At 39.9% G+C, this 24,647-nt stretch overlaps 1 protein-coding gene and 1 pseudogene across 3 annotated transcripts in view; both read left to right on the top strand.

The window, feature by feature from the left end:
- The window catches only part of LOC114293354 (uncharacterized), a 54,539-nt gene that overhangs the window by 18,626 nt on the left and 11,266 nt on the right, over nt 1-24,647 (top strand). For 2 of the 3 annotated variants that reach the window (XM_082913753.1, XM_082913755.1), the window contains exons 20-34: nt 10,311-10,509; nt 10,599-10,742; nt 10,898-10,944; nt 12,085-12,168; nt 12,295-12,363; nt 12,463-12,539; nt 14,546-14,615; nt 16,716-16,865; nt 17,307-17,372; nt 17,550-17,694; nt 17,842-17,906; nt 18,003-18,068; nt 19,523-19,616; nt 20,263-20,299; nt 20,717-20,774. In XM_082913753.1, coding sequence (XP_082769879.1) covers nt 10,311-10,509; nt 10,599-10,742; nt 10,898-10,944; nt 12,085-12,168; nt 12,295-12,363; nt 12,463-12,539; nt 14,546-14,615; nt 16,716-16,865; nt 17,307-17,372; nt 17,550-17,694; nt 17,842-17,906; nt 18,003-18,068; nt 19,523-19,616; nt 20,263-20,299; nt 20,717-20,774 — 1,371 coding nt within the window. The remainder of the gene's footprint in view (nt 1-10,310; nt 10,510-10,598; nt 10,743-10,897; nt 10,945-12,084; nt 12,169-12,294; nt 12,364-12,462; nt 12,540-14,545; nt 14,616-16,715; nt 16,866-17,306; nt 17,373-17,549; nt 17,695-17,841; nt 17,907-18,002; nt 18,069-19,522; nt 19,617-20,262; nt 20,300-20,716; nt 20,775-24,647) is intronic. The other variant, XM_082913754.1, reaches the window with a different exon arrangement.
- LOC145819846 (vesicle transport v-SNARE 12 pseudogene) lies at nt 21,367-22,112 on the top strand (annotated as a pseudogene).

Raw genomic sequence — 24,647 nt, forward strand, 5'->3', positions numbered from 1 at the left:
ACCCTTCTCCATAGCCTCTCCCGTTTTCCTACAAAGTGCCACAACCACTTGCCTAATAAAGCCCGATTAAAAGCCACCAATTTCCGCACACCCAAACCCCCCCTCTTTCAAATTACAAACCCGCTCCTAAGGCACCAAATGATAACGAAAACCCTCCCCAACCCCACTTCACAAAAAATCCCGTTGCAACTTCTTCAACCTCGTAGCCACCCCCACATGGAGCACATGTATAGACATAAAATACGTCGGAATACTAGAAAGAACACTCTTGATCAAAGTAATCCGCCCTCCTTTTGACAAGTATTGGCACTTCCACCCTGTCAGCCGTCGCTGAACTCGATCCACCACCCCATCCCACACTTTAGTCTCCTTAAAAGAAGCCCCCAAAAGAAGTCCCAAATAAGAAACTAGCAACTAGGTCACTTTACAACCCAAGATGGCTGCCAACACCGGTAAACGAGCCACCACACCCAAAGGTATTAATTTTGATTTTGATAAATTAACCCGCAACCCTGACACCGCCTAAAAACATAACAGAACACAACGCAAGTAGCCAATCTGAGTCGCATTCACATCGCAAAAAATCAACGCATCATCCGCATAGAATAGGTGAGAAACCAACAAAGAAACAGGCACCTCCCCCACCACAAAGCCCAATAATAAGCCCCCTTAGACCGCCCTAGACAACAAACGTCTCAACGCTTCCATAACCAATATAAACAGTACTAGGGACAAGAGGTCTCCTTGTCGTAAGCCTCTCCAAGTGGGAAAGAAATCCGCCGGTGTCCCATTAACTAGGATAGACATTCGAACAGTAGAAATTCAAAAATGTATCTACCGCCGCCACCGTGCCCCAAAACCCAACCTCTCCAACATGTACATCAAAAACTCCCAATTTATATTGTCATAAGCTTTCTCAATATTCATGTTACAAATAATTCCCTATTTCCCTTGCCGAAGCTGTGAATCCACACACTCATTTGCCACCAACATAGCATTCAAAATTTGTCGCCCACCCACAAAAGCATTCTGACATTCTGAGACGACCCCCTCCAACACCCCTTGAAGCCTGTTAGCCAACACCTTGGCCAATAATTTGTAAACACTACCCAAAAGACTTATAGGCCGAAAGTCACGAATATCCTTCGCCTCCCCCTTCTTGGGAATCAAAGCCATGAAAGTGGCATTCAAACTCCTCTCAAATTGCCCAGGTTGATGAAACTATGCAAACACATCCAACACCTCCCCTTTGACCACTCCCCAGCACTGTCGAAAGAAAGCAATTGAGAAACTATCCAGGCCCGGTGCCTTATCCCCAGGCATACTGCTCAACGCTCCCAAGATCTCCTCCTCAGTGAAAGGCCTCTCTAACAAGACCCCATCCTCCTTAGAAATAGAATCAAAAGCTACATCATCCAAGCCTTGTCTCCAAATCTGGCCCTCATCACATAACAGATGCTGATAGAATGCCACTGTACCATTCTTGACCTCCTCTTCTGACAAAAGCATCACCCCATTCACCCGCATTCGCCCTATTTGGTTCACCTGCTGATGAGCATTAGCCATATGATGAAAAAACTTCGTATTACCGTCCCCATCTTTTAACCACAAGCATCGCGATTTCTGCTAGAAACTAATCTCCTCCATTCGAGCTACCCACGCATAATCTCGCCGAGCCTCATCCCTAACTACCATATTCTCCTCAGTGAGATCTTCATCCAGTTCCTGCTCATCCAAACCCTGCAAAACTGACAAGATATTTGTCTTTCGAACCTTCAAGCGGCCAAAAACCTCTAAATTCCGCCTCTTCAAACCAAACTTAAGAAATTTCAATTTCTGAGTTAATCGATAGCTGGGTGTAACTCTCCTACCAACCACCCACCTTCTCAGCAAAACCATCTGCCCGTAACCACATGTTCTCAAACCGAAAAGGCGAAGGACCACTCTGAACTCCCCCACTGTCCAACAGAACTGGCCAATGGTCAGAAGTTGGTTGATGCAATCGGCACTATAGCGTCAAACAAAAATGCTCCTCCCAAGCCCTAGACACCAAGAATCTGTCAAGCTGAGAACTAGCTCGGCCATTCGACTTGGTAAGGCCTCCCCCCTGTAGTGGCAGATCTACCAGCTCCGTTTTATCAATAAAAGAAGCAAAATCCCGCATAGACCTCCCCATCTGACTTCCCCCAGTCCTTTCCACCGTGCTCCTTACGACATTAAAATCTCCACCAACACACCACGGCAATCCCCATCTGAAAGCAACATGTTGCAACTCCTCTCAGAAGGCGGCCCATTTTGAACCCTGAACTGGACCATAAACCCTAGTAAACACCCACTAAAAATCATTCTCAAGGCATCTGAACAAACAGGATAGTGAAAAACCCCCTACTTCTTCCTCCACCTTCACCACCACTCTACTATCCCAACACATGAGAATACCTCCAACCACCTCAATACATGAGAATACCTCTAGCCACCCCAATAGTTGGTTGGAACGTCCACTCCACATGCCTCCCACTCCATAACCCCTGCACAAACGCCGGCTCAACAACCTCCATTTTAGTCTCCTGAAGACATACAACATCCGCCCTAGCACTCCTTAAAAAGGACTTAACGACCGTTCGTTTATCCCGATCATTTAGACCCCTCACATTCCAAGTCAAAATTTTCAGACGCATGGCAACAAAAGGGGACCACCCTGCTCTCTTCTAACCCGTTGTTCTTCGCCTCTCGTAGGTCGATCATAATTTATTGAGCACTCAGGTCTCCGCAACTCCCGAACCCCTTTTTCTGTTGGACTAGCGGATTGTCTCTTTATGGCCCCCTCCTTCTATGATGTTTCAATTGAGGCGAATAACTTCAAAGCCTTCACCTCATGCCCAACAAAAGAAACTCCCAGAAATTTACTAACCTCGGCAATACGGGTCAACACCCAATCAGACACCTCATCTGAAGACGGTGGGAGATCAGCTGGAAATGCATCTTGTATGTCAATGTCAAACTCTGGATCTGAGTTTGGCAAACCGAGAACCGCATCATCTGTTGCCAACGGTCAGGCCACTATGGCCATGTCGTCACTGGAGAACCCGCATCTCTCCTCATTTTCCTCCATAAGTCCCTCGCCTTCCACTGCCTATTCCGCTACTGCCACAGGTGGGACATCCCCGAACTGTCCATCAGGTGAGCAATGTGTGGCGTCAACCTCTACCGCTGGCTGACCAAGGCGGAGAATCCTTTCCGACAAGCTGGGCTTCTTCGGCGAGGTCCGCGACACCATTCCGCCTGATGGCCAACTCCCAGCATGGCTGGTTGGCGGTGGCAAGCCAACACCCTCACGCAGAGATTCGAAAACCCGTTCCGGAGATGGGTTTGAGCACACCCTAGTCTCCACTCGTGGGCTAGGTACTCCTTTTTCTATGACACCTAGGCCAAAAATGCTAGGGCCCAGCTTACCCCTCACTTGGCCCAATCCCTCCACCATAGACGTGGGTTGGCCTAAACCCCTACTATGATCCACCCACCTTTTATTTAGGGCCACACGTGACTGCCCCATAGCCCAAACCCTTTGCCTAGAATGCTTCAATCTCCCCTGAAACCGAAACCCTACATTCTCTCCCCTAAATCTGCGAACAAACCCACCATATCCTCTGTTACCCAAAAGACAACCTAAGAGGGGGGCGAATTAGGTTTTTATAATTAAAATTAATAATACCCTAATAAAAATTATGATTAGCACAATAGATAAATATAATTAATGAAATAAAAATAATTAAAACAAGTGTCTTAACAACTATGTTAGTTAATGATTTTAGCACAGTAAAAATGTGAAATATAGATGTGGCAATTTAAAATAAAACAAAGAGATAAGGGAGAGAGAGGCAAACAAATTTATAGTGGTTCGGCTTCAACTCGGCCTACGTCCACTCCTCAAACTTCACTTGAGATTTTCCACTATACTCTAGTTTCACAGGGTGCTAGCAACCTTTTCACAGATGGAGCAATCCTCCACAGATTTTACACTGATTTTCTAAGTCAAGAACACTGAGTGTACTATGCTCTTACAAGGTTGAAAAGAAGGTGTTTTTACTTTCACAGAAAGCTACAAGAATTGTCTCTCAAAGATAGATATAAAAATGAAATTCTAATTTTTCTGTAAACCTCACACAGGAAAGATGGGCTTAAAGCTATAAGGTTCGGTGTATAATTTCTGAGAATAAATGTGAGTAATTATAGATTAAAGAATATTTTCAGGTTTTTGTAACTTGTTTACATTAGAAGTTTTGGTATATATAATGAAAATTATAGTCGTTTATCGCCGTTGTAGTTATTTGAATTTATAGCCGTTGTACTCCATCATTACTAATTTGAATATTTTTCACTCTATTATTATAAATTTGAATATCTTTCACTTGAACCTTTTGAACCTCTTGAACTGCTGCTGTGCTGGGATATCTGTTTTCGGGGCTGTTTGAACTCCTGATTTAATCAAATATTAAATACATTCTAACAACATTTAGGATAAAGGTTTAGGTGAGAAATAATGGGACAAAATAAATTTTGATTTTATTAAAACATAAAATCATCAAAATAAATGTTGATTCTATTTTTCTCTTTCAAATAAATCATCAAAATAAATTTTGATTCTATTTTTCTCTTCCAAATAAATTAAAACATAATTAAATAAAACATAATTAAATAAATCATCAAAATAAATAAGTCTAACATCCTCTATTCCCAAAATTCCGCCTATCATCATGTCGTCGCTACTGACTTTCCTTCACCAGCTACAAAGCCCCACGATCTTCCCCCGCCAGCGAGATCGGGGCAACCGTAGGACCAACTTCCTGCCATAGAGGAATCACGTACAGCCAATCCTCCCATCGTAGCGAAATCTTAGTTGGAATGATGCCATGAAGCCGGACTTGCAGTCGAACCATGCCGAGATCTGCCGAAAGCTCATCGGTCTGCATAAAACCACCACAACGGTCACCGATGGCCCTATACGTAGCCAGCCCTCGGAGATGAATGGGTAGGCCCAACACCCGCACCCACATAGTCGCCTCTGACGGCGTTGGGTTGCCCTTATCATACAAAACTGACAGTGACCACCATCGCAGACGAAGGTCGCGGCCATCGACAACCCACCGGCTTCGCAACACATTTTCAGCATCTCAATGAGAGGGGAACACAAAGAGAAAGTCTTGGCCTCCTACTAGCCGGATCTCGACCTTACGTGACGAGCCCCACCATCGACCAACCCACGTTGTCATCACAGAAAACCCCACACCCTTATCCCCCTCCATACCCACTAAGCCCACCAAAGCCCTATTCAGTATGTCAAACCACCCCTCTTCAGCCATTGCCTGAACTGGTTTGTCCGTAACAACCAGAGGTGCCGTTGCTGCTCTCTTCACCACTGATACCCTCGGCCCAGCGCGAGCCTTCGCATTCCAGCTTTCGCCTCTAGCAAAGCCCTCAATAACCAACACCACACTCTCCCAGCCATCCCCAAACTCTGAGGCGGGGATAAAAACCTGATGCCGACGACCTGGTGACCACAATCTAAAACAACTACCTACCAACCTCCTCATCACGAACCTAGATAGCCACACTTCGACTCTTGCCATCCAAACAACCCAAAAAGGATTGGGGTTGTTCGTTACTTGAGGTCAATCGCAGTTTGGTGAGAACCCAACTCACCTCGAAGTCGACCAAAATAACTTCCCGCCAAAGGCCTAATCCACGCTCTACAATACCCAACCACCGATGCCTCCTCTGATCCATTGCTTCCTCCTGGAACTCGAAGGATCGACCACCGAGGAAGAGGATTCGGCATCGTGGGCCAACCTCATCTCTCACTGGAAACATCCTAGGTAAGTCTAAAGCATTTTACCGGAAATTGGCTCTATTTTTGGAAATATTAGAGAGTTAAAATTTCAAGGTTTTTGACCGTATGCATGGAGATTTGTGTCATCTTGCATACTCTCAGTCCCTCTTTTATCTGTTGAAACTCTCGATTTGGATCTCTAAGTTAGGCAGGCATTGTCTGTAGATGTTTGGATTTTAAACTTGATGGTCATTATGTGATGCTTCTAGATGTTCTAAAGCTTTTGATTTAGACATTGGGATTTTGTTAATACTGGTTACTTTCATGAAGTTAGGGTTTAAAATGCTAATGTGTAAGCAAATCTCAAACGTGTCTACCCTAGTAAGGGAGTTTTTAAAAAAATATATATGCATATATATATGGAGTTCATCAACTACCTGTAATTGTTATCAGTATCATTGTTGGCAACTTGATTGGAATTATAACATTAGCACTTCCTAGAGGAACAGGTTTGAGCTTTGATGCTGAATCGTACCACTTGCCTAAAGATGTACTGTTGAGGATATCACTGTTTAGATTTCTTTACTGAGTTGGTAGCAGAAGTCCTTATTTATTGTCTGTTTCCAGCTGTTGAGTTAATGGAATAGATGGAAATTAAAGAAGTTAAATATTTTTATTTATTTTATTTTTTTTGTTGAGGTGGCATTTTTTTTCCCTTTGTAAAGAAAAAATTGCAAAATGTGCCTATAAATTGTTAGAATTTCCCATCTTTATCTTCACCTACTCCACTACACACTCCACTACACCTACTACCACATTTTCTTCTATATATAGATTGTATAGGAATTGTAATCAATCAATCTTGTAATACATCAATCAATAAATACATCTATTTTTACATGGTATCAGAGCGAGGTTAAGCACTTAATATTTTTCGCTTCACCGGCGGGCGGCAACCTCGCCTTGGCCGCCCGCCGGACCTCAACCTATTCCGCTGACATCTCTATCAATACATAAATATACATACCTAATTGTCAGATCGCTGATCGTCCTCTTTCCAACCACCCTTCAGAATAGATCTGGGAGATCCACAGCCAACAATCTTGACAAACTTCTGATACACAATTGAACCACCCATTCCAAGCTCTTCGTAGCTCACATCTTCGAGGCAATAGCCCTTCACACCAAGCAAACACGTCTGCTCCACTAGTGACTTCATCCAAACCAGTCATACACATTTCCACCGTGTAAACAGGTTCACAGCAGTACACCGAGATCTGATTTTCCTCGCCGATCATTTCACCGTCCTCGTCTTCTTCATCGTCCTCCGATTCGAACGCGTAATTCGCAGCCGACTCACTGTTCTGGAACCGAGTCAGATCGAAGGACTCGCAGAAGGTACAATTTTTCCTTCCTTCTTCATGTTCTGAATCATGGTCCCATTTTCAGAACCAGTTTTTATTTCTGCTCGGAGAAGATCACCAGCACTCAGATGGGTGTACCCAAAGTGTTCTCCAATATTTGTCACTCATGTGCCTTGCAAATATCAGTCCGACCCCGTGCACTCTTTGTGCACTCTGGCACAGCACCCTCCCTATCAAAACGATTTGCCCTCCACCGCGAAGTTACTTGTGTGAGATCGTCCTTAGCAACATCAAGTTCTCCAGAAATCTGCACCATCTCATCATCTTCGGCTGCAACTTTCCTTTGAAAGAATGCGCATATTAGCTTTAGTGATTCTCCTCATCTCAGAAATTATAGCTCCTCCTTTCCCAGTAAGGCAGCCAATCCGAGAGGTTGGCACCAGTAGGCGGGGGACCAAGAGGCGAGGTCGGCAGAAGGGTCCAATCAAAACCATTTTCTCTCTCTCCCTTTACTTTTTCCACTCCCACAAAACATAATCATCACCATTTCCTAACCTTGTTCCCATCTTTTCATATAACCCATCATGCATTCCACTCATTGAAATATTAAAACTATATCACACCACCACCGTTTCTTTATTTATTTATTTTTTCTTTCTTTTTTTTATTTAAAAAAAAAAGAAAAAAAAAAAAAGAAAAAATGGTGATAAATCAATAAATAAATAAATAAAAATACAGATTTGCCCACTACACTCATTTTATTCATATCGGGATCAACCCTGATCCACATTTTACACAAAAAAAAAAAAAACAAACAAACAAACACCAACAACACACCCACATCCCCAGTGGGATTTTTCTTCTCTACTCTGCTGCAGGTCTCTTCTTTTTGCCTCCGTCCTGGGCGGCCCTTGACGGTACTGCCTCCGTGCTTCCTCGACCACCAAGCCAGTTGCCTCCTCCCTGCTCCTCCACTCCCGCATCTGGTGGCCCTCCAAATCGGAACATCACGGTGCCCTTCCGCTTCAGCTCCTTATTTTCTGCCCTTAGCACGCTTATCTCTGCTCGCGCATCCTTATACATGCGTTGGAGCAGAGCCAGTTGGGAGTTTAACTGCTGCACCTCATTTGTCCTACTCTGCAGCCGGTTTGACAGGTTTGTGACCGCCGTCATGCTTTCCACACATACCTTCAAAGTATACTGATTGGCCTCCACATCCGACAGCACTGCCATTCTTTGCTCCACAGACCGCATCGGAAAGTTCAACGGAGTATACCCAGCGGTGTTTGGTTGAGGTTCCAGTGCCACCGCCCCAGTTCTCTCTCTCGTTGACTCGTTGAGGTCGGGAAAGAGGGTGAGCAGTCCACGGGAAGACGAGGACGAGGCCATTTTTCTGGGCAACAGAGTGTTACAGCGTATTACAGAGTTTCTCTCTCAGCACAACAGTGTTACAGCCTCTCTCTCTCAGCACAACGAAGAGTTTTACAGAGGCTTTCGCAGTTTTTTTTTTTGCTTCTGCCTCGGCCTCAGGCTCTGTCATGGTTAAATAGCCGAGGCAGCCACGCGCATCGCGCGCCTCTTGCCGCCCGACACACTGGCACGCCTTTTCATGGCACATCTTTTGATAAAATGGACACGCCTTTTGATGGCACACCTTTTGATGAATTGGGCACGCCTTTTGATGGCACGCCTTTTGACAAAATTGGGCACACCTTTTGAGGGTGCCACTTTTACAAGGGTCCGACAAGACTCTGTAAACTGTCCCGACATTGATTCCGGTTAGTTTCTACAAGGGTCCGACAAGACTCTGTAAACTGTCCCGACATTGATTCCGGTTAGCTCCTTTATGGGTCCGACAAGACTCTGTAAACTGTCCCGACATAGATTCCGGTTAGTTTCTACAAGGGTCCGACAAGACTCTGTAAACTGTCCCGACATTGGTTCCGGTTAGTTTCTACAAGGGTCCAGCAAGACTCCGTAAACTGTCACAACATTGTCTTCTACAACGGTCCGACATGACCCCATAAACTGTCTTCTACAACGGTCCGACATGACCCCATAAACTGTCTTCTACAGCGGTCTGACACCGCCATCCAGTGTCCTCTACACCATTATGACACCACCATACCGTGTCCTCTACAACGTTATGACACCCCCATACAGTGTCCTCTACACCGTTATGACACCCCCATACAGTGTCCTCTACAACGTTATGACACCACCATTCAGTGTCTTCACCAACGGTCTGACACGACCATACAGTGTCTCATATCCTTTTTTATTTTTATGTATTTTCTTGTTTTGTTACTCTCTCCAAACTCAAGTTGGTTAGTTTCTCTCCTCCTTGAGTTTGCGGGGGGCTGTTAGAATTTCCCATCTTTATCTTCACCTACTCCACTACACACTCCACTTCACCTACCTCCACTTCACCACACACTCCACTTCACCTAACCCACTATCACCTCCACTACACCTACTACCACATTTTCTTCTATATATAGATTGTATAGGAATTGTAATCAATCAATCTTGTAATACATCAATCAATAAATACATCTATTTTTACATAAATCTTCTCTTAGCTATTTTGTTAAGTTTAGTAAACACATTTTAATTTCTGCTGGACTAAGAGGATGACAAAATCTAATAGAACCATTTAGATCAACGATTACATGCAAAAAAAAAAAATTGATAAATACTGTGTTTAATGCCTGATTATCTGACATATTATTCTTTGCTATTATTTGCATTTGTTTTCTTCCTTATGTGTGTGTATTACAGAAAAGGAAAAAGAAAAGAGAGGAGGAACATGCATATCTGGTGCATATCAGTCGGGATTACAACTTATAAATCACATTTGCTTGTTGGTATTGATATCCATAATTAGATTAGTGTACTCTTTAGGTTCAACATTCTAGTGAATCTTACAAGTTCTGTCTTCTCTCTTTCTCATTTGCCTCAATATATGTTGATTTATGATCTTTTTTCTTTTTCTCTTTTGACTTAACATATGGTTCTCTCTTTCTCATCATTAAAGATGTTTTCTTCTGTGTACTTGTTCTAGTGTTGCATTCTATGATAATAACTTCATTGTTTCAAATATTTTTCTCTTTTTATAGGTAGGAGTGGATAACATGTGTATATTGGTACATGCTGTGAAACGACAACCACAGGAATTGCCTTTAGAAGGGCGAATAAGCAATGCCCTTGTTGAAGTTGGTCCTTCAATAACACTAGCTAGTTTATCTGAGGTTCTTGCATTTGCAGTTGGAAGTTTCATTTCTATGCCGGCATGCCGTGTTTTTTCAATGTTTGCTGGTGTGAAATTTTTATTTTTTATTTTGATGTCCTGGTTGATTAACTGAAAAATAACTGTTTGATAACCCCTTTGTTTTATGTACCTATAGCTTTGGCTGTTCTATTGGACTTCCTTCTGCAAGTTACTGCTTTTGTTGCCTTGATAGTTTTTGATATCTTGAGAGCTGAGGACAACAGGGTTGACTGTTTTCCATGCTTAAAAGTTCCTTCATCTTCTGTAGAATCTGTTGAAGGTACTTCTATAAGCTTTCACTTGCTTTTCCATTTATTTGCTAAGGATCTTCATATAGGGTTAGATGTGCCGTGTGTTTCACAATGTTACATTTGCACTGTATCTTTTCCATTTTGTAAATTGGTGTGTAAATTCTGATTGAAACATATGAACTAGTTGTAGGCAATCGGAGGAGTCCTGGATTGCTGGCTCGATATATGGAGGTAATTTCGGTGGGCTCTTTTTATTTGCTTTATTTAACAAGGTTAAGTTCAAGAGGATTGGCAAAGTTCAATGGAGACTGGGGACAACTTTATAATGCTACCCTAACAGCGCAAGTGCAACTTTAGCCACCATATAATCTATTGTGGAATATATTTCTGGCACTTTGATGTTCTTAGAAACAAAAAAATTGTCCTGCCATCTCTGCTGTTGCATCAATGAATCAGTGATGATGCTGACAACCAGTTGCATGCTGGCACTCCTTTTGAATTGCATAAAGATAATTTACATGGAAAATGATTGTGAATATGTGTCGAACTATTGATGTTTTACAAATTAACGTGGGTCAAAATACAGAAATGTCCAACATGATGATTGACAGATGGTACTTGGAATTCTTTGTATCTCTTTCTTTTCTTATTCAATAATAAATAATAAAAAAATGGTACTTCAAATGTCTGTTGGGAGGCCTAGTGAACAACTGCATTGCTTCCGAATTTTCTTATATTGATAGCTTTGATCTTTCGAATGGTGGAAAATGGCAGTTGGTGTGTCAAATTTTCGAAGTATGGTGTGGGAGTGGAGGACTAGCATATACTAGTGTTTGTGCCTGGCAGAATGCTGTGAGCTATCATTTTAAAGACTATTCAGTATTATAGTGAAAGTATCTAAAATTCCAAGTGCATTACTGACATTAAAATAATTAGCTAGTTTTACTAGCATTTTATCACCTAATCTCATCTATTGGGTGTGTGGATGGTGGTTTTGGGATACTAGTTTTGAGATTGACCTGGTTTCGAGCTGTTTGGGCCTTGGGATTTTTTATTGTGAAGTCAAAAGTGAAAGGAAAGGAAATTGAAAGAGAACCCACAATTTATATGAGGTTATGTAAAACTAGCATGTTGATACGTACGAGTTTTAAGTACGGGTTTTATTGGGCTAAAATGGCTGAGAAATTTGGTTGCAGTGACACTGAAGTTGGGATGAGGCACTGTGCATTTATTGAATGTAGGATGGTTTTATCTTATGCTCTGAATTTTAATCAGGATAATATCCTTTTGAACGGATGTGTTTGGATAACTATATGTGTATAGTGTTGCCTTTGTTATTGTTATAGTTTTTGCAAATAATTTATCTTGTAGGAAGTTCATGCACGCGTCCTTAGCCTCTGGGGAGTCAAAGTTGTTGTTATTGCTGTCTTTACTGCATTTGCTTTGGCAAGCATTGTAAGTCACTGTTTCTTTTATCCTATTTGTTGTGTTTTGTGTTCTGGTTGTCCAATCCTCCGTGTTATATATACATGTTGTCTATCATTTCATTATTAATTTTTTGCTTGCTTTTCTCATTTTTAGGCATTATGTACGAGGATTGAACCTGGTTTAGAGCAACAGATTGCTCTTCCTCGAGACTCCTATCTTCAGGTTTAGTACATTTGATTCCTCTGTTTCATGAGTTTGCTTTGTATTAAGGATTTTCCCTTTTGCCTGGCCTTCTTGGCAGTAATGGTATATTTGCTACAGGGGTATTTCAATGATGTGTCAGAGTATCTCAGAATAGGACCACCATTATATTTTGTTGTTAAGGACTATAATTACAGGTAAAGTTTCATCATCATTTTATTTCCCAATTTGTTTCCATTGATGTTTTTCTAGTTCAATTACAAGGTGAACTGTGGCATATTCCCCAAAAATAGAAGAAAATAAATTATTTTCATTTGTGCAATCTACTATGAAGGAAAGGTTGGGATATGAACCTCTTACAGAATTTGAAACTCCATATTTTCAGTTGTATTTAATGGTGCGAATGCATCTTCCAGAATGGACTCAAAAAAACAAATGGGTGAATCAGATATTAAAAAGTTAGTATACAATGTCAGATGACTAACAGCTCTAATTTTATTTGATATTGAAATATGACTATTATTATGGACAAGGTTGGGTGCATGGTTGCACCCTTCGTTTTATTTGAATTCTGTCAATGCTAGTGTTGGGGGTTGTAGTGATAAAATGATTTGGCTCAAAAGACTGGGGTCAATGGAAAGGGAAATGAAGGAATGATGACAACTCTTGATTTGATTGAAATGGTAATTAATGTTTTCCTTACTTGAGTTTCAAGTTTAGAAGAGTGGAAACTGGAATGTGATTGATGCTTTTTTTGGGTAATTAAAATGTCATTGATGTACTCTGTTTAAAAAGCTTTACTCTCTGCTCAAAGTCTGAAGCAGAGCTAAAAATAGTTCCACTCTCAAACTTAAAAATATCTCCTTCCTTCCTAACCCGGCCCCTTTAGCTGAAGCTGTCTCTTTCTCTGGGAATAGATTCCTCTCCCTTTCTGCATACATACATAGGCCCATCCCTCAGATGCATATATACTGATTCCAATATTAGAGGGACTATAACTGGGGAATAGCCTTAGTTGTAACGTAAACATTTTGTTCATAATATCTGCCTCTTCTGACTTGTCATGCCATCAATCCTTGTCAGCCTAGGGAACAATCACATTCATTTTAAATTTCATTCAGAATACCAGATTTCCAAGGGATTCCTTGCTCAGATTCATATCGTAAATGGGTAACGTTTTCCTGTTTGTTAGATGATTCAGTCAGATATGATTTTAACTGGACTTTTGGAATACATGCATGTAACACACACAGGCCTCTTTCTGCCTTCACCATTTTTTGAAAGAACAAGGGATAAAGAAAACAAACCAAAGCCTCTTCATGGGACAGAGACACTTCAGAAGGGACGGCAATTAATATGTCAAGGAGGGACTGGAATAGTTTCCACCCATCTTTTAGAGTCCAAAATTATATTTGTTACTTATTAACTGCCCTGCCTTATTAAACAAAGTTGTGTTAACTAATATATAGTCCCATGGTCTACTTATGAGAATATCTAATTCCCAAAAAGCAAAGAGGGCTGAAGATTTGCATCTACAGATGGAAATTTATGGTGAGAATTGCAACCATTTTTTGGTTCCTTTTATTTATAGTTTATTTTCTTTCTCCAGGTAGAACATGATATATGATAGTGTTTAGGCTCAGACCCTGCTTGATGTAATTATCGCAACGATTGGTAGGATCCGTTTAAGTATATTTTATACCTTCCTTTATTGGAGCCATTCCACTTTCTATAATGTGGAGATCTCAGGTTCAATGCATGGATGGTAATTTTATACAGAGACTGGAAGTCGAACTCTATTTCTTCTTGATCGATGCAGTCCAGTATTATTTGAAGTGGGATTCTTCTACTTCAGGCTAATGGAAACATCCATTTTGTTTCACTGGAATGTTATATGGTTTTGCATGAGACACAACCTTAACCATGTGGTGCATAATTGTTTTGTCAAAAAAAGGAAAAAAAGAAAAAGAAAAATAAACATGTCTTGCAAAATGTGATGTAGGAAACACATATTTTAGTAGTTGATAAGGGTTACCCTCTCTTAAGCATTGAGTGAGCCTTAATGCAAAGAAAGTATCAAGCTGATTTTCTGACTGTTACAATTGGTGATGGATATTAAATGTTGTCTCTTTCCTATGCAATCAATACAAGTTGAGGTATCACACAGTTGTCTGATCTACTTGTGAATGACTGTTTTCTATAGTTCGGAATCAAGACATACGAACCAGTTATGTTCTATCAGCCAGTGTGATGCAAATTCTCTTTTGAGTGAGGTAATATAATAGGTCATATTGACATTTTTGCTTCAATATCTCGAGTATTACTTAAACATGCCTAGATGTGCATATGATTTTATCCAACATAGAACATGATTTATGTTGGAAGTGGAATAGCCTGGGTCTTGGAGAAGTTGCAAGACTGAAACAAATTTTGTTGTTCTTTGAACTGTATCTTCTGAATCTGAACCCCATTCTGGAACATGCTTATGTCTGTATCATTATATTTCTTCTATTATTTGCTTCCTTTTTTCCTATGATGCCTTCCAAACTTTTTGTAAAACTCATGGTGTATCAACATTAGATGTAACTTGTTCTTTTCTTGTTAGTTCAACACGTAATTCAATGTAACAAACTTTCGACATAACTATTTGCACGACAAGATAGGCATATCACTTTTTCCTCCCAGAACCATAATTTCTTCATATTCATGCACATTGTTAGTGGCCCTCACTCTTTAAAAGTTGTGGGTTTTCAGATTTTTCAATGGAGAAGAAAGAGTTTGGAGATAGGTGGAGGAAATGGATTAGGGACTTTCTTTCTTCTTCGAATCTTTCAGTAGTAGTTAATGGAAGTGGGGATTTGTTTAGAGCCACTAGGGGCTTAGACAAGGGGATACCTTATCCCTATTTATTTTTACGTTAGTGGTTGATGTTTTGAACTGATTGTTTGATAGGGAAAAGGTGGGTTTGGTGGATGGCTTTTTGATATGTAGGGATAATGTTTCCATGTTCCACTTTTAGTTTTCAGATGATAACATTATCTTTTGGTGAGGAAGTTAAAATGGTTTATTTGCCTTCCTTATTAAGAGTGTTTGAGTTGGTTACGGGGCTTAAGGAGAATTTGGATAAAAGTACCATTGTGAGGATTAATTTCCGTAAAGAAAGTTTATAGCGATTGGTTTGCTGGTATGGTTGTCTCATTGAGTCTTTACCCCTGAAGTATTTAAGGCTTCCTTTGGGGGTAATCTTAGGTCAAATGTTTTTCTGGGCTCTAGTGATGGATAAGATTGGCAAGAGACTGTATGGTTGGGTTGGGAATAAAGAAACATAAACTTGCATTTGAATGCATTTATAAAGTGGAACGCCAAAATGAAGATCATTATGCAGTTTTAAAAAAGTCTCCAAGTACCAGAATTAGTGTTGGCCACTATTGCGCTGGCACCAACATTCAGCATATTTGAAATTCCATGAGGGTTTTTTTTCCTCTTTTATAATATCTCATCGATAGTGCAATGATACAATACTTCAAATTTTTCTTTCTTATTTTGGTGCATATAGTGTTAACTTATGATGTATAAGAGACTTCCTACTATTAACAAGTGTATGGTATGTTTGTTGACGTGACAACATGCATCAGAAAATGGTTTCAATGCGTGCAAAATGCTCACTTTTTTTTCACTTTGCTTGGTTCTCATTTTTTAAAAACAGTTTTTTGAAAATTCTACACTCTTATTTTCCGTATTTTTTTGTTTTTACTGAATTTTTTTAATATTTTATGCAAATTTTTTACTTTTTAAACACACCTAACATAAATACACCTAAAAAGTAAAAAAATTGTAAAAAAAATCTTTTAAAAATTTACTAAATACCAAAAATACAAAAAAAATACAAGAATTTAGTACATTTTTTGTATTTTTATGTATTTCTTAATTTTTTAAAATATTTTTTCACAATTTTTTTACTTTTTAGACACATCTAAGTAAGGTGCATCTAAAAAAGTAAAAAAAATGTTTAAAATTTTAAAAATATTCACTAAAAACAAAAAAACACGAAAATCAAAAAACTCGGTTTTCAAAAAACTTAATCCAGAAAACTCAAACCAAACACAGTGATTGGTTCTGTGTTTCCACTACGAAGTCTGTAGTTTTTTTTACTTTTGTTCTTTTATTTTTATTTTTTTTGTGTGTGGTAAATATCATATAAGAGATTGATGACTGAGAACTTGTGTACACATTATATCTCCTTCTCTAAAGGGTAATTTCCACTAGCCTTTCTTGAGGGTCAGTCAGCAACTGTAAATAGTTTCTTTTACATTCATCTTTCAGCAATACAATCAGTTATTGGGACAATTCATTTTTATTTCTGTCTTCTGCAGATTTCAAGGGCATCTTTAATGCCTGAATCAACCCACATTGCTAAGCCAGCTGCCTCGTGGCTTGATGACTTTCTTGTATGGATGTCACCCGAGGCTTTTGGTTGCTGTCGGAAATTTGTAGATGGCAGTTATTGTCCCCCTGATGACCAGGTTGGTGATATACCATGCTTTTCATGTGGATAATTAGTGGGAATGATTGCTGTCTAGATCGATGTCTGGAAATGCTCACTGTTTTTTCTTTTCTTAGTCGAAGTCCTTTGTTGTTGATTAAAGTTTTTATTAATATGCCCTCTCTCTTTGTCTCTCTCAAGTATCATCAGTATTTATGTATGGTCCAATAGTTTATGGTATCTTGTATTTTTGAAAGGGGGAAAAAAAGAAAAGAAAAAAAAAGCTACAATTCTTAATGATTTTTGAGATGCTCATGTGTTGTATTTCTTAAAGAACCAGCTGGTGTGGCGTTCATTTTGATATTGTGAATCCTTGATTTGATGGTTTTGAATGTTTCCAAATGTAAAATGACCTTTGTTTGTCGTTACTCGAGTATGATGCATCATACGATAACTGACTTGGCCATTTTTCTTTCTTTAGCCTCCTTGTTGTTCACCTGATGAAGATTCTTGCGACTTGGATGGCGTTTGCAAGGATTGTACAACTGTAAGATCCCACTGCTTTATGTATTTGAAAACACATCCCAGTGTACTTCTGTCAGTACTTTGTACTTTGTAGGGCTGAATGTACTTATGGGTGGGCTATCTTGCAATTAATTTACAACTTACAACTTATGAAATGCAAAAGGAGTTATCTAAAACTAACATTGTGCAATTGTTCCAGTGCTTCCTTCACTCGGATCTGGATAATGGTCGTCCATCTACAGCTCAGTTCAAGGAGAAGCTGCCATGGTTCCTCAATGCACTGCCCTCTGCTGACTGTGCAAAGGGTGGCCATGGGGCTTACACAAGCAGTGTGGATCTGAATGGTCTGTTCTGCTGCTTACACATATATATCTTGTCGTAACGTAATCAATCCAAAGAAATGTACTATGATGTAGTGCTTAAATATGTCAGAACTTCCCTTTGGCTTGTATCATCAAATGAGTTATTAACAGCTTTTACCCTGTTGTCAGGTTACGAGAGTGGTGTTATACGAGCCTCTGAGTTTCGTACTTACCACACACCACTAAGGAAACAGGTACAGAAGGATCTTTTTAGTGGATTGATACTTCTGCTAATTTGCTTAACTTCACTCAGAGAATATTCCTCCTGATCTGCTTGTCCTTTTGTACAGGATGATTTTGTTAATTCAATGCGTGCTGCACGAGAGTTTAGCTCAAGGGTTTCTGATTCTTTGAAGGTTCACAAATTTGACTTACAGTTTTGTCCTGGAATATTTTTTAGCTGTTATAGTTGCATATGAATATGGTTTGGGGTATTGGCTTTCAGTGAAAGGACTTATTTGACAAGCGTATAAAGTTATGGGTGTTCTTTTCCTCTATGAGATATAGACCATCTGCAATTATATGTCTACAGAACATAGAAAATGACAAATCTACGCTTGCCAAAGATGTTAATTTGTTTGTTGGACTGTATTGGTTTTTCATATCTGAAGTGCTTCTCATTTCTTTGGTTTTTCTCTTCCCTTGTGTGCAGTCTATCCTTAGTATCAAAAGTATTCTCAGCAAATTATTTGAGACTTTCAATCAATACCTTGACTATGATTAATCTTTAACCAAGTTTCTGGAAATACATGTCAAACAAGATTCTAGACTAGGTGTTTGCTCATGTTATTTATTCGGTTGTGGTTAAAGCTTCATCATTATACACTGCATAGAGACAATTTGTATTATTCTCTTGCAAGTCAGGCTTTGATTGAGATCCATTTTTGAGACAGTAACCAATTAATGTCATAACTCACGTAAAACATTTTTTGAAGAATAATTCCGGCTCACTTATGATGCAACATTAATTGCATTTTCCTGGTCAATTAGTTATGCAAGTGGGCTAATATTCCAAAATGTAACAAAATAAGTTGTTTGTAGGAAATCCTAGTAGCTTCTAATAAAATGTGTAATTTATGAACAATTTCTCTTGTTCATCTCTTGTTGCATTGGCAATTTCGCAGTCTAATAATTTGAGCTCTTCTTATCTTCCGAAATCAATGTTCCGTTCTTTCATTCTTGTTTGGAGTTATCTGCAATGCAAGTACTTTATTTTTCTTTTTATGCTTTAAGGCTCACAATGGTGATGAATTCTTTCCATTTTTATTCAATATATTCACGGAAGTTATTTGGAAGTATACCCTTGCACCATGCATTTGGTTGACCCATTCATGGCCTGATCATTTAGATAATTCTTTATTGCATTTCTATTCATGGCCTAGTTGGTTAGATATTCTTTATGGTATTATTGACACATTCAATTTAAGTGGTAGTGCCAAGGAGAAGAGTAAATAAACAATCAACCCTCAAGATTATAGTAATTTGTTTTTCAAATGACTTGGGGCTGAGGCTCTATGCATGGGGCAATGTCTGTGTCTAAACAATTTTTTTTTTTCTGGTGCGTTGCTTATGCTCACTTTATTGAAGCTCAGTGAGGCCCCTTCCAAACCTTTATCCCCCCAAAAAATTGTCTTTTGCTTTGAGTCTACTCCCTTGAACTCTTATCAATAGTTTTTTCTTCTTTTTTACTTGGGATATGGAATCTGACATAGGCAGACAGTATGTTCAGGTCTTTTACATCTTATTCTAAGCCTATGCTCTTGTCATGAGGTTGTGTCTTTAATGCATTGACTGTACTTACCTGATGCAGATCGAGATCTTTCCGTATTCGGTGTTCTATATTTTCTTTGAACAATATCTGGATATATGGGAGACAGCTGTGATCAACATTGCTATAGCACTTGGTTGGTATTCAAACTCTTACACTATAGTGATGTATATTTGCAGAGCCCTTTCACTCCATCTGACAAAGATTGGAGTTTCCAATTATGTGATGTTATTGTCCCGGTGGTTGCTAGTAAAAACAACACTCAATTAGTACACAATAATGTGTGTTTGGGAGGGGAAAGATTGAGTACACACCTAACCTTTGACATAATACACAAAGTGGTGACCCTAAGACTTGAACCCATAACCTCAAGGTTATTAGGCCAAGTCTTAACCATTGAACTGCTATCTCTGCTTGAATTGTTGTTTCATGCTGCTTTCAAGTTGTTCTGTATGATATGATCAAGTCGTCTTTGTGGTGGTTAGAAGCCTCCATTAGTAAAGGCAGTTTCTTCTGTGAAACATAATTGAAAATTTTGTTTGTTTGTTTGTATGCAAGTCTTAGGACTTAGAATGTGTAACTAGTATTCTGATTGAAGGTGCTATTTTTTGCCAGGATTTTCTGTTCATTTATCTAATTCCAGATGTTAGAGATACACGTGTTTTATTACCTTCTAATTGTGACTAACATCATTTAACATATATTATGTATTTGTATTGTTTCATGCCATTGGATGCATTATTTTGAGCAATTATTGACTATCTAATTTCTTGATTTGACAGGTGCTGTATTTCTTGTTTGCCTAGTTATCACCTCCAGGTTTGCTTTCTCTTCTAGCCTTTAGTTCAGTGTTAAGCCATATTTCTGCCTTCATGAGAGAAAAAAAATTTAATGGGTGTGTTTGGTTTGTGTTTGGAGAGTAGTTTTTGAGATAAAAAGTACGAAAACTTGTTTGGTTTGCCTTTTTTCAGAAATAGTTTTCGAAAATTGTTTTTGAGAGAGAGTTTTAAAAAAAGTGATTGATTTGATGTGTATGTGAGAGAGAATGATTTTGTGAAGTAGGTAACCAAACAAAATTTTGAGATTTTTTTTAGAAAAATTTGTTTGGTTTGATTACTCTTGAAAATTTGTTTGTAGAGAATTTTTCCCAAAAAATTTTCTGAAAAACAAACCAAACAAGGCCGTTGAATTTAATGATCTTTACTTCTATTATTTTTCCTTGCCTATTAAATGCAGTTTATGGAGTTCAGCTATCATTGTTCTTGTCCTGGCCATGATTGTTGTGGATCTTTTGGTAAATCTTCTGCCTTGACAAAACATATATTGTGCTTCTTCTAAAACATTTATAACATTCTTGTTATGTATTTAGTTCATATTAATTGTTCATCGTTTAGTATGACTTATGTTAGAATTTACCATCACCTACCACCACTACCACCTCACCTACTCCACTAAACCTAACCCACTACACCACTATCACCATCCACTACACACCATCCACTACACCTACATCTATATAAGGAACCATTTGTAATAGACAGAAAATAACAACAACATTATATCAATCAATAATACATCAATAGATACAATATTCTCTGTATTTCTCTCTTTATACATTGATTTTTACATGGTATCAGAGCGAGGTTGAAAACTTAGTAATTCCGCTTCACCGGCGGGCGGCAGCCTCGCCTTGGCCGCCCGCCGGACCTCTACACACACACACCCACTGTCTACGTTTAATCGGAGATTCTTGGATTCGAAAACTGAGAAGTCCGATCCGATCGCTGCTTTTCCTGCGAAATTCCCAATCGTCGCTCTCTTTCCTTCCCTGTGGACCTTGGAATTGACTTCATTGACGAGGGTGTTGTGAAGCTTTTGGAGGAGCGATGAGTTAGGTTTTCGAAGGATATGAGCGCCAGTACTGCGAGCTTTCTGCCAATTTATCCAGAAAATGTAACTCTGCTGGTCTTCTTCCTGATGGAGAGGAAAAGATGCAAAAGATTTCTGAAATAAAAACTGGAGTGGATGAAGCTGATGTTTTGATAAGAAAAATGGATCTTGAGGCAAGAAGTTTGCAGCCAAGTTTGAAGGCTGTCCTGCTTGCCAAGCTAAGGGAATACAAGGCTGATCTAAATAAGGTTAAAAGGGAAGTTAAGAAAATCTCATCAAATGATGCTAATCAGGTCCGTGAAGAGTTGTTGAAGTCTGGAATTGCAGATGCGCATGTGATTTCTGTGGATCAAAGAGAAAGATTGGCAATGTCAACCGAGAGACTAAATCAGTCAAGCGACAGGATCAAGGAGAGTAGAAGAACTACGCTGGAGACAGAAGAGCTTGGTGTCTCCATCCTTCAAGATTTGCATAATCAACGTGAAACTCTCCTGCATTCCCATAAGAAGCTTCATGGGATTGACGATGCCAGGGAGAAACCTTTTTGCCGGAATTGTCGAGGAAGAAGACTCGGAAGTCTAGGGTTTGAGGTTGGCCTTCTTCTTTGATGTGAATCTCAGGCTTGTAAAGAGCAGTGCAAGTGAAGGACCTCCTCTTAGGAACCAATCTGCTGTTGTTATTGGTGTTGAAGCAGAGACTTAGGCCGTTGGATCTTCGCAATGGACCTCTGAATAGTAAGGCAATGGTGAGGCTACTGTGGCTATCACTCTAGTGCCCCCTTGGTCTTGGACTCTCTCTCTCTCTCTCCTATCATACACAGATAAACACATTGCTTTTACTTCTTTTTTAAATACCCACTCATCATCTCTCTTCTCTCTCCTCTCTCTCCCGAGTGTGATCTTGGTGCTAAACAGTGTTGTGCAACTTGAGCTGTTCAACACCTCTTTACAGGCTGTTCATGATGTGGGTTGGAAAAGGTAAAAGCTATATAACCTTTATATATAGTTATATATATATTTTGGTTTGATTTCTGCTTTGCCAAATTGCCAGCTTAGTTTGGGACTTGAAAATCTATTAGAAAATTCGTTATCCCATGACCCCAGACGCATTATTCTGCTCTCTACTCTCACCTTCTCTCTCTCCACTTTATCACGTGGGTTTGTCCCTCTCTCTCCTCTGTTTGATTTCAAAATCAATTATTTTTATTTATTTTTTCCAAATCACTTTTAATCTTTTTTTAAATACTCACTCTCCAATAATATATCTTTTGTAGGGGCACTAACCCCAATTTTATTTTGAAACAATCACACTGATGTTTTTCATATAATCCATCTACAAATATTTTTTATCTATTTTCTTTATCCCTTGTTTTCTTTCATTTTATTTTTATTCTTAAACAAAACATCACAAAAAAAAAAAAAAAAAAAAAAAAAAAAAAAAACCAATCCATTCCTACTCGGTTTTCTTTTCACAAACTTATCCTTTCTTCATGCCGGGGATCAACCCCGTTCACAATTTTACACCAAAAAACAAAAAAAAAAAAACAAAAAAAAAAACAAAAACCAACCCACAAACCCACATCCACATGCGGGATTTTTCTTCTCTACTCTGCCGCCGGTCTCTTCTTCTTGCCTCCGTCCTGGGCGGCCCTTGACGGTATTGCCTCCGTGTTTCCCACTCCACTGGGCACGATCACTACTCCCTGCTCCTCCACTGCAGCATATGACGGCTCTCCAAATCGGAACATCACGGTGGCCTTCCGCTTCAGCTCCTTATTTTCTGTCTTTAGCACACTTATCTCTGCTCGCGCATCCTTATACATGCGTTGGAGCAGAGCCAGCTGGGAGTTTAACTGTTGCACCTCATTTGTCCTGCTCTGCAGCCGGTGCGACAAGTTTGTGACCGCAGTCATGGTTTCCACACATGACTTCAGAGTATACTGATTGGCCTCAATATCAGTTTGCACCGCCATTTTTTGCTCCACCGACCGCATCGGAAAGTTCAACGGAGCAAAACCAGAGGTGTTTGGTTGAGATTCACTGGCCACCGCACCAGTTATTTCTCTTGTGGACTCGTTCAGTTCTGGAAAGAGCGTGAGCAGACCACGGGAAGAGGAGGCCATGTTCTGGGTAGCTGGACGGGAAGAAGAGGCCATGTTGCTGAGTGTTTCAGAGACGGGTTGGTTACAGAGTATTACAGAGTTTCTCTCTCAGCAAAGGAAGAGTTGTTTTCAAAGGAGTTTCAGAAGTTTTTTGTCTGCCTCAGCCTCAGCATCAACCTTGGTTAAATAGCGAGGCAGCCACGCGTATCGCGCGCCACTTGACGCCAGACGACAAACGGGCGCGCCAGTCAAGGCACTCACGTGCCTCGCCATCATGTCCGGCACATCTTTTTATGACTTGGGCTCGCCTTTTGATGGCACGCCTTTTGAAAGAATGGGCACACCTTTTGAGGGTGCGACTTTTTATGGGTCCGACAAGACTCTATAAACTGTCCCGACATTGATTCCGGTTAGCTCCTTTATGGGTCCGACAAGACTCTGTAAACTGTCCCGACATTGATTCCGGTTAGCTCCTTTATGGGTCCGACAAGACTCTGTAAACTGTCCCGACATTGATTCCGGTTAGCTCCTTCATGGGTCCGACAAGACTCTGTAAACTGTCCCGACATTGATTCCGGTTAGCTCTTTCATGGGTCCGACAAGACTCTGTAAACTGTCCCGACATTGATTCCGGTTAGTTTCTACAAGGGTCCAGCAAGACTCCGTAAACTGTCACAACATTGTCTGCTACAACGGTCCGACATGACCCCATAAACTGTCTTCTACATCGGTCTGACACCACCCTACAGTGTCCTCTACCACGTTATGACACCCCCATACAGTGTCATCTACAACGTTATGACACCACCATACAGTGTCCTCTACAACGTTATGACACCACCATACAGTGTCTTCACCAACGGTCTGACACGACCATACAGTGTCTCCTACCATTTTTTTTTTTTTATGTATTTTCTTGTTTTGTTCCTCTCTTCAAACTCAAGTTGGTTCGTTTCTATCCTCCTTGAGTTTGCGGGGGGCTGTTAGAATTTACCATCACCTACCACCACTACCACCTCACCTACTCCACTAAACCTAACCCACTACACCACTACCACCTCACCTACTCCACTAAACCTAACCCACTACACCACTATCACCATCCACTACACACCATCCACTACACCTACATCTATATAAGGAACCATTTGTAATAGACAGAAAATAACAACAACA

Source organism: Camellia sinensis, chromosome 2 (assembly GCF_055761805.1).
Source record: "Camellia sinensis isolate YWXY chromosome 2, ASM5576180v1, whole genome shotgun sequence".
In the NCBI taxonomy this organism is placed as follows: Eukaryota; Viridiplantae; Streptophyta; class Magnoliopsida; order Ericales; family Theaceae; genus Camellia; species Camellia sinensis.